Below are 11,222 nucleotides of genomic sequence, written 5' to 3' on the forward strand. Positions count from 1 at the left end.
TAAGAACTTATATGAAATGTAAAATTTATTTTATTCTTGATTAAGTAATGTGACACATGATTGTAATCTATATGTTATTTTAATTCTGTGTTAACACTATTGATACAGTAAGTGCGCATGCTGACACGGTAGTAATGTAATCCATAGCATTTTAACAGTGTTGACATTCAAACTTGATGGCACACTGTCTTTATGTAAACTTTTTTTTGTGCCAGCATGGGTGAAATGCATTTTATTATATGACTATTGTCTACATGTTGTGTTTGACATTCTGATGTCCATGTTACCGGCAAAGTGTGAAATCCCGGTATTCTATAGAATGCCTAGGTAATGTATAGAATGCCTGACATTTGTTGGCAAACTGTGAAATGGAAGTTTTTTAGCAAGATCTTACATACTTTTCCTAGGCATTCTATACAATTCCTAGGTATTATATAGAATGACCAGTACCGTTTAGGCAAAGTGTTAAAAGGGCACAAGATGAGAAGAGACACTCCCTTCCGACATGGTGAGAATCCACGGGAAAAGATGACAGGGTAGCGTCTGTGAAACCTCAGCCAGATACTATACACTGGGCAGGCGATATCCCTGGCTTGGTGCTGGAACGTCGTACCAACAATACGCCATATTGCGATCATTATTGACGCGTATGGCACTCACGTGGTTCGTCACCATTATACAAAGACCCAAGCACCACCACAAATAGCTGCAGTGCAGCGGGGAAAATGGTTGGTTTAGGCCTGTTATATACTTTGCCGGCAGGTCATCCGGCATTCTATAGAATGCCTAGGCAATGCATAAAACATAAAATCATTTCACAGTTTGCCTGAAGCCATCGGGCATTCTATACATTACCTAGGCATTCTATAGAATGACGGATTTCACACTTTGCCAGTTATTTCAAAATTAGTCATAGGCGGGGTATTCAGTCCGGGTTTCTGAGTGTTGGAACATCCTGACAGTCAGAATCTTGGGCCATTTTTGGCTCTTCCGACTGTAACTCAACAGCCAGAATTCAATGTTCCAGCTGTCAAGTGTCAGAAAGTCCATGGATCAGCGAAAATGCTGAATTCAACACTCCGCCGCAATTTCCGACAAAACTTATTGGACTTTTCAAAAAGTCGGATCTGACACTCTTCAGTTGGCAGCCTGCACTGCAGTGTAAAAAAATAAAAAATAATGTAATAAAATGGCCTCTTCGTTCCAAGTAGTCATCCAGGGGACGTGGCAAAATATAAAACCGCTGAACGCGAAGCCCTGCATGGACTGAGGAGAAGCCGGAGAATGTGTGTTTACATCCTACATCTCCTCCCCTGAATGGAGCTGTTGACAGGCTAGCAGCCACTCAGGAGTCACTACGCCACTAGGTGGCCAATATTGGTATTCGCGGGAGGAGCCACACGATGTAAACATACATTCTGCAGCTTCTCCTCAGTCCATACTGGTTTCATGTTCAGCGTTTATTGTTATTTTGCCAAGTCTCCTGTATACCTGCTTGGAACGAAGAAGATGTGATCTACTGTATGCCGGAGGATTCTGGTGATTTTTCAAAACCAGTACCTACCCTTTAAACCTGTGGCTGGTTATGACCATGTGGGAGGGTGACCCCACACCATTTTTTAAATTGTTTATTTATTTATTTTTTTATTTTTTTACGCTGAGGCCTGCACGGATCAGACTGATCTGTGCAGGCTTCTGCCAAATATGTCTGGAAAATTAAGTGTATTTTCCAGGCGTATTTTACCAGCAATTAACGGCTGTATCCCACTAATTATCTGTCATATATTACATATGGCCGCTTAGTAAATTAGGAATCACCATTCAAATGAATGGTGATTCCTAGTCATATTCTATTGATGGTAAAGACAAATGTGCCATGAATATGAATAGGAATTGACATATTTTCAGCATAATAATTGCTGAAAATACGAATATGCATAAAATTGGCATATTTACTTATACGAATACGCCTATTTTCGGCATATATTCATTAGTAAATTTCCCCCATAGTGTATCAATCTAGAAAATTTTGTTACTTTTTTCTACAATACAAATTATCTTGGTCACTACACAATGTCATTATAGAGTATCCCTGGCGAATTAAACCCTATATACTCTATTTAATGTATACCAAATTAATTTTGATTCCCATAATTAAATGTAATTATACTAGGGGATTTATTTAGCATTTTATCTATTTAAGATAATTATCCATATTATTATTCTCTAATATTATAGTATGAATACAGACTAGTGACATGGATGGATAATCACATATATTATTTCTAGAAATTGATTTTTGAGGACGTTCCCTTTTTCTCTCTTCATAGATACTTAACTAAAATCGATAAATGAGGTACCATTTTAAAGATTAAGTTATCTGCTTCTGATGAATTGTTAGATTGTAGGAATTGTAGGAATGTACATTGTATTGTTTGTTTAAAAATCAAATTTAAAAATTTACTTTTGGCCCTAGAGTTCTTTCCCCGGATGGCATGGCTAAGATGTTCAGTTTTGCTCGGCTACTTATAATAGATCACTTCTTTCATCCTACTACAATACACCAATATCGCTATAAAATTTATATTTTATTCGCATGCATTTTTGTACCATCTAATCGTTCTAATTATTAAGGGAACAATACTCTTTAAAGGGGAAACCTAATATATTTTTTTTAAATTTCTCAAAGGCTTTCTTGAAGTCTTTATTCCTCAGACTATATATGAATGGGTTAAGCAATGGAGTCACTATAGAGTAAAACAATGAAAATATCTTGCTAGCAGTCAACAATTTGCCTTTGGATGGAAGAACATAGACAGAAAATAAAGTTCCAAAAAATATAGACACAACAGTCAGGTGGGAGCTGCAAGTGGAGAAGGCCTTTTTTCTGCCATTGAAGGATGAAATCTGGAGGACTGTTTTGATAATACAGATATAAGTAACCATGATTATTGAAAAGGGGCAAATGACCACAAAAATACCAAAAAAAGTTGACTGAATTCTAATTTGTGAGGTATCTGAACAAGAGAGTTCTACCAAAGGAAAGAAATCGCAAAAGAAATGGTCAATAATATTTGGTCCACAGAAATCTAATTTGTATGTAGCTACTGCATTCATCATTATCAATGATAAACTTAATGCCCATGATACAAAGACAGATACTAAACAAAATGTTTTGTTAATTATAGAATTATATCTCAGTGGGTTACAGATGGCCACATATCGGTCATAAGACATCACCGTTAGTATGAGGCACTCTACGGACTCTGTGCTACCAAATACATAAAGCTGTAATATACAGGCAGCAAAAGACATGGTAGCGCCATCATGTAGGACAATGTAAAAAAAGTAAGGGACAATGTCCGTGGTCATCAGAATGTCCAGTAGAGAAACTTGCGTAATGTAGAAGTACATTGGAGAATGAAGAATATTGCTCATTGAAACTAAGGCTATAATAATAATGTTACCACATAATGTGACACAGTAGATTATTTGCAGGAAGAAAAACAATAAAAAATGAAAGTTGTAAAGATTTGGAAATCCTAGGATAAAGAAATGAGAGTTGTTGTTCTCATGCATTGTGCAAACAAGTGAAGAAACACAACAATCATATTATAACCAATGATAAAACAATAGCTTTTGTGTGCCTGAATGATGTGCCGTCTGTAAGTCTCTTGCAGAAGGTCATTAAGGTTAACGTTTTCCAGCACAAAGGCCAGAAAATTCAAAAAAGTAGATTAGAGAAAATGTTGATTGCTTTTTTGGGTTTCTGGAACAACTATTTAGAACCCCATTTTATTGAAACTGAAATGATCTCATTTGTCTAGTTTGGTAATAGAAATATTGTCTTCAATGAATTTTATAATTGCATTTGATGATGATGATTGTCACAGATCCATCAGTAACTCCTCAATCTGAACAGCTTCAGCCATAACTGGGGTTTCGCTTTGGACACACGGGTCCCCTATATGAGATATGCCGCAACCAGCAAAGACTGGTTTAGTGCTTCCAAATTGCGCAAGATACGCCTTGCTCGCACCTGACCACACAATACAATATAAGACCACCCTAGGCATAAATCCTAAGAACACAAAGTCAGAACTGGAATTATGAATTATTTATTCCAAGAATACTTCAGAGCTTAGTTATAAAAATGGTTACAAAGATGATTACAAAGATTTTAAAAGAACACACATTTTAATACAATTTCAAGAAAATAAACAGGAAAAGATCCAGAAAACCTAATACACTTACTCAAACAATCTTAGGTATTTCTGTCTGTGGGAGACCTTCACAGAGTTGGAGGTATGGTCATTCCCAGCATATAGCTGAAGTTCCCAAGAAATGAACAGATTCTATGGTGAGATTAAAGTAATTATACCTGCATATTCCTCCCCCCAACTTTGGGATTTTGACCATTTCCCTGCTGGACACTAATGAATGTCCCTAAATATTTGATCCTTCTACATGAAAGGATGAGTCCACTGCTTTTAAATGACTTGTACAAACTCCTTACTCCTTGTGCAACAGACAGGATGCCAAATCTGATAAGAGATCTGTACTGAAGGGGGGAGAACATCTCTGACCTTTCTCTGGACAATGTTGATCCATCTGGTTTGAGGGGTCTCAGATCTTATTATTTATTTATTTTTAACAGTTTCTTATGTAGCTCATACATATTACGCAGCGCTTTACTGCCCCAGTGGAGCTTACAATCTATGTTCTCTACCACATGTACACGCACACACAGACGTTCTAGGGTTAATTTTTTGAGAGCCAATAAGCCTACCAGTATATTTTTTGATTGTGGGAGTAAACCCACGCAAGCATGGGGAGAATATAAAAACTCCACACAGATAGAGCTATGTTGGGAATCGAACCCATGACTTCAGTGCTGTGAGGCAGTAATGCTAACCATCCATCCTGCTCATCTTATCTGACATCCTGGCTCTTTCACCAAGAAAATCCTTCAAATCTGCTTAGTATTTCTTTAGAGTGACATTCTCTTAGCCCCACTAAGATTTACAACCCTGGTCTAACAGCTTATCAGAAAGACAGAATTTGCCATCTACAGCACTGGACACAACCATTTTGTGCCAGTATTAGGTCACATTTAAGTTGAAAGAATGATAAAAAGTATACAGTCTAATACACACAGGGGAGAGATCTTTTCTGCGTTCCAATCAAGTGAGGGATCGTGGCAACGATGATTAATAATATTTTCTGTAAGAAAACTATTAGACATCTTTTAGAACGCCATTTTATTGAAACACAAATCTTATTTGTTTAGTTTGGGAATAGAAACATTGGGGCAGATGCATTAAGCCTTAACAAGAGATAAATGCAAGGGTGATAAAGAGAGATAAACATCCAGCCAATCACCTCCTAACTGCCATGTTACAAAAAAGTCAGTAAGGAGCAGATTGGCTGGACGTTTATCTCTCTTTATCACCCTTGCATTTATCTCTTGTTAAGGTTTAATACATCTGCCCCATTGTTTTTGATGATGATTAATAATAATAATGATAATAATAATAATAATATTAATCATACACATTACTGTCACACATCTATTACACTGACATTATACCCTCTATAAAAAAAAAAAAGAATCAAATTAAAATTCATTGTGTCCAACTCAAATAAAGTAAGCGAAGCTTAAACTTGGTTCACTAATTTATCATTCATTGACTCACCTGTAAGACACCGGTTCTTTGGTATACACCTAATTTACAAAACATCAGTGTCAATAAAACAGTAAATGAACATGATTGTCACTTACTCATTACTGCAGCCTCTTCTTATATCCTGTCAGAGATATGTTATTTGTGCTGCTTAATCTGTGGAGACTCCCATGAGGATCCCTTGTGTGTGACTTAAGCAGTCTTTAGAGAGGACAATAGCTGGGGTATTCCTAAAAAGATAAGATAATGGTCTAGGGAAGCACTCATCCTAATTGCATGGGAATACATTATTATTGGAGACAATCTCATATTTTATAACATGTTGTTAGAGACAATATTAACCGTATTGTACATTTTTGCATAACTTTATAATTGACAACTTTTGATATAAAATGTATCATGTTTTAACATGCGATATTGTTAAACAGTATTTTCCTCTTACTTCACATCTCTTTACAATGGAACACGGTGGTCAGGATGCCAATGGTCAGAAGACCGTCAGCAGCACTATGATGGTGAGAATCTTGACAGGGGCTTTGTAGGTATATTTATCCTCCCTCCTGATACCCATTAACAATAAATGTCCCTACCAAATGCCTATAACCCTAACTGTCCCTCCCCACAACCTTTGCCCGTCCCATCAGTGCCTAACCCTAATCTATCCTCCCTGGAATTGTCACCATCAGTATTGCTTTGTGTCTCTAAATGCCTTTATGACATTTCATTTTGGATGTCATCTCACCACCTCAAACTCAACATTTCCAAAACAGAACTATGTATATTCCCACCAGCCAAGAGTAGTTACCAACCTGATATCTCTACCACTGTTGAGAACACAACAATTAATCCTACTCCACAAAGTTGCTGCCTAGCGGTCATCCTTGACTCTGAACTGTCTGTTTTTCCCCATATTCAGTCTGTCTCTAAATCATGTTACCACCTACTGTAACAAAAGTATCCAAAATTTGTCCATATTGTACACTGGACATTGCAAAAACTCTAATACATGTGTCAGGAATTGCAGTGTGCACCCTTATCCATAGCTGCATCACATACCTGCACGCTGGTGTGCCTTGTGGTGCAGATCTGTGGGTGGTGCTATCCTTGGGTGTAGTCCATGCCGGAATGTCTCATGGGGTCCCCATGGGCCTAGTTGGCATCCCAAGCCGCTTCCACACCGATTCCCCATTGCATGGGTGCTGCCATGACACCTTGGTCAGCTGACATTTTGCTCCAATGTGCTAGCCGGTAACCCTGACCTCTGACCTGTGCACTCGATCACATGCTCAAGGTGTGCACAGGTACTTCCCAGGTTAATTGCAATTTGCAGCCAATCACAGACAGGCAGAGGGGATATATGGAAATCAGGCCTCCAGCACTATCAAATACCCTTGAACAACTTGTCTGTTCCCTGTTATACCCTCCAGTGTCAGCATCCAAGGCTCCCAGGCTTCCAGGCTATTTCTCCCAGTGATACTTGTGCACCTGTGCTAACAAACCTCCTCGTTATCTCCATCTGGCAGACACTCTGCTATTTACCATCATCAGCACCTGTGTAGTACTGTAGTCTGTGTGTTCCAGTTCTCTGCTAGCAGGCATCACCAGTGACTCCTAAACCCCATCATCATTGGCTCCTAAGCCGCACCATCCTTGGCTCCCAAGCTGCATCTTCCTTGGCTCCTAAGCCACATCATCATTGTCTTATAAGCCGCATCACTATCAGCTCCCAGGCAGCATTACTATTGGCTGCAAGGCCGCAGCTTAAGTGCTAACAGGCTTTTCAGGCCTAATACCCACCTCAGTTCTCAGACCCCAGTACACTGATAACCATCACCATCTGTTCCCTAACTGTTATACATCATCATTATATATCTTCCTTCTAAAGTCATTCAGTACACCTCTTCCCGAGTATCCTATATTCCCAGCATCCCAGTTCATTGGCAGCAGTACACAGAGTACCAGGACAGGGGGCTGTGACCTGGTCATAAGGTGCAGCAAAGACCAAAGCCCTTTGCGAGGTTCCCTGGTAAAGGCCACCGTTGGGTTAGACTTTGTGCCCCTGTTCCTGGTTACAGTCAATGCTCTGCCCCAGCTGCTCCAATGTCCTACAGTCATTTCAAGTTGCTGCATGTCATTCCACTTCCTAAAGCTTCAAGTATCCTGCGCCCTCCACTGGTCCACCAAGGTCATAGCTGGAATACAGAACTCAGCAGCATTGACACCATGCACTCATTATATTAGGCATTGATTATTGCAATAGTATACAACAAAGAACTGAGTTTGGGTCTGCTGTCAATTTCAATTCTGTTTATGCCTTAAAGGGATTCTCAGCCCTTCTAAAAAATCAACCAGAAACCAAAAAGAAAGCTAACAGCACTATTAAAATGTAATTTTTTTAAAATATATTCTATAACAGCGGTGGCCAACCCGCGGCTCGCGAGCCGCATGCGGCTCGCCACGCTGTAATGTGCGGCTCCCATCGGCAAAGCAGGGTTTTGAATTTGGCGCCAATTCTGCTGCCAATTCAAAACGCCGCATCGGCGGCCAATAGGAAACGGCCGCGGCGAGCCAATCAGCGCTTGCCGCGCCGTTTACACCCCACCCCCCGCGTTTTTTTTCTTCTTTTTTTTTTTGTTCTCTTTTTTCTTTTTTTTGGCACCGAATGTCCCCCACTTAGTGTATTGTGGGGAGATCATTATTGCAGGGCGGGGGCTGGAACAATCTGGTGTGAAGAAGAATAGTGTGTGTGGTGAAGATTTGAATACACATAAAGCAAAAGTGTATAACTCGTGTGTTTTGCAAAAGGGCAGGAAGGAAGAGGCAGAATCTGAAACATACACAAATATCCCTCTCTGTTGTTGGTAACACTCCGCTCCATAGGGTTGCAATGGGTAAATCCACCCAAAATACAGCCGCTGCGCGGCTTGAGAAATATGCCCGCACTCAGCCGCAAGGCCAACCGCCGTCGCGTGATAGTACGCCCCACTCTACCCCCACAAAGAGTAGTGGCCCCCCTCAACAGCAAGACATAACGCTAGCCCAAGTCTTAGAGGCAATTAACGCATCAGAAACTCGGCTGTCGGGTCAAATTAACAAAGTCCAGTCAGATATTATGCTTCTTCGCGATGATGTACAGAAAATCCGCACCAGAGTAACAGAGACCGAGACCAGAATCTCTGTGGTCGAGGATAATATAGCCCCTATGCAGGCACAGATTAAAATCATGACTGAGAGAATGCAGGAACTGCGTAATAAACTTTCTGATATCGAGGGGCGCTCACGCCGCAATAATATAAGGTTTGTCGGGCTTGATGAAAGGGCAGAGGGTGACTCGCCAGAAAAGTTTGTTGAGGACTGGCTAAGGCAGTCGCTTGGACATGAGGCTCTGTCCCCTCAATTCTCAGTGGAGCGTGCCCATCGAATTCCATATAGAGCTCCAATACCGGGTGCTCCCCCCCGCACTCTGATAGCGAGAATATTGCTCTCGAAAGATCGTGATAAAATCTTGCGGCTCGCCAGGGATATGAGGGATCTGAAATACGATGGGAAAAAAGTCTCGGCTTTTCCAGATCTGCCATACGAGGTCCAAAAAGACAGAGCACGATATCGTGAAGTGAAAGCTCGACTGCGGGATCTGAAAATCAGTTATTCAATGATCTACCCTGCTAAGCTTCGTGTGGTTACTGAGGACGATATTAATTTTTTTTTTCTGCACAGGAAGCCGCTGCTTGGTTGGACCGAGTACACCCGTCTAAGCTACAACTGGCTAAAGTCCAGCTGTAATCGGAATAACGATGTTCCTATAATCGGTCCTTAATTAACCATCTCTGTGCGACATCTAAGTGACACTAGTTTAAAAACTTTAACAACTTTTTCTGACATGGCTCGGTGGGAGGGGTATTGGGAAGGTTCTCTTATCTTTTTTTTTTTGTTATTATCTCCATGGCGCTGGAGAGTCACACACGTCTTGTGAGGGCTCTAGTATAATCTTATTTTTTCCTCCTTTGGTAAAGGGTATTGGTCTCAGTGGACCAATACACGTGGGGGGAGGTAGGGCTTGAAGTATGCCTAAAGGGGTAGGTGATACAGGGAGGGGGGTCGGGGGGTATTTGTTCAGTGTTGTGTGTAGGTGTGTATATGTAGTGTATCAACAGTCATATTGTGCGGTACGGGCCCGGTTTCAGCTAGCAGCATTGTTAAACATGAGCTGTTTGTTATTCCTAGAGTACGCCAATGGTTAGTTTCATGACATGGAACGTTAGAGGTATGGGGGAAAAAGTTAAGAGGTCCCTGGTCCTCAACCAATGTCGATCCGCATCTGCGGATGTCATCTGCCTCCAGGAAACGCATATTAGCGACGACAGGGTAGCTTCTCTGCGGCGACCCTGGATGGGAAATGTTTTCCACTCATGCTTTTCCTCCTCTGCTCGTGGTGTGTCTATCATTTTTAAAAAGAATACTGTGTTCGAGTTGGTAGCCTCTGAAATAGACCCTCTGGGTCGATACGTGTTTCTGGACGGGTTATTGGAGACCAAGCGATACTGTATTTTAGCCATATATGTCCCTCCGCCTTTCACGTTAGACATCTTGAGGCTTGCTGTAAACTTCACCGCTGCACGTCCAGATAACTATGTAGTATGTCTGGGCGATTTTAATGCGGTAATGAATACAGGTATAGATAGATTTACAACTAGCGGCGTTGGCCCCGATAAAGAAACTGTATTGTCTCGTTTTATATCTGAGTTTGATTGGGTGGATGTATGGCGGGAAAAGTATCCTAGCTTAAAACAATTCTCTTTCTACTCACCTCCGCATAATACTTTTTCCAGAATAGATAACATTTTCATCTCTAGAAACTTAACCCTGAGGGTATCCCGGGTGGAGTATCTATCCCGTGGCATCTCTGACCACTCCCCGGTCCAAATACAGATTGAGACATCCAACCCAACCAGTATTAGGCTGTGGAGCCTACATCCCACATGGCTTTCTCTAATTGAGACGGAGGAGGAACTTAAACTATTGATGGAAGAATTTCTAGAGCGGAATATTGATACTGCCCACCCCTCTATAGTCTGGGACTCCTTCAAAGCTTTTTTACGTGGTCTTCACATTAAAAAAATTTCTCAAGCTAAAGGTAAACTCCGGGAAAAGGCGGCTAGGCTGGAGGTACAGGTAGAGCTGATGGAAGGGAAATATATTAGCGATCACTTAGAAAACTCTAAAAGAGAATGGCTGAAAGCCCAACAAGAATGGGTGGCACATCTCCAAACAATGATGGCCCACAAGATTCTGATAGACTCACATAAGTTTTACATGAATGTTGATAGACCTAGTAAATATATGGCATACCTGTCTAAACTTGATAAACCATCGACCATAGTTACTAAGATAGTCCTGAATGATGGCAAACTGGCCACCTCTTCTGCAGATATCTCCGCGGCCTTCTGCGAGCATTTCTCTCAGGTATATTGCTCCCATTTGACCGCCGACGAAACCCAGATTAAAGCATATTTGGCAGATATTAGTATTCCGACTCTT

The 11,222-nt window shown here is 40.9% G+C and overlaps 1 protein-coding gene across 1 annotated transcript; it reads right to left on the bottom strand.

Annotated features, from left to right (window-relative positions):
• Positions 1-2,622: 2,622 nt before the first annotated feature.
• Positions 2,623-3,579, bottom strand: LOC146073442 (olfactory receptor 11L1-like). Its single transcript, XM_083180620.1, has one exon. The coding sequence runs from the start codon at positions 3,577-3,579 to the stop codon at positions 2,623-2,625; it is 957 nt and encodes a 318-aa protein (XP_083036746.1).
• Positions 3,580-11,222: the final 7,643 nt, after the last annotated feature.

Source organism: Crinia signifera, chromosome 4 (assembly GCF_055691185.1).
Source record: "Crinia signifera chromosome 4, ASM5569118v1, whole genome shotgun sequence".
Classification (NCBI taxonomy): domain Eukaryota; kingdom Metazoa; phylum Chordata; class Amphibia; order Anura; family Myobatrachidae; genus Crinia; species Crinia signifera.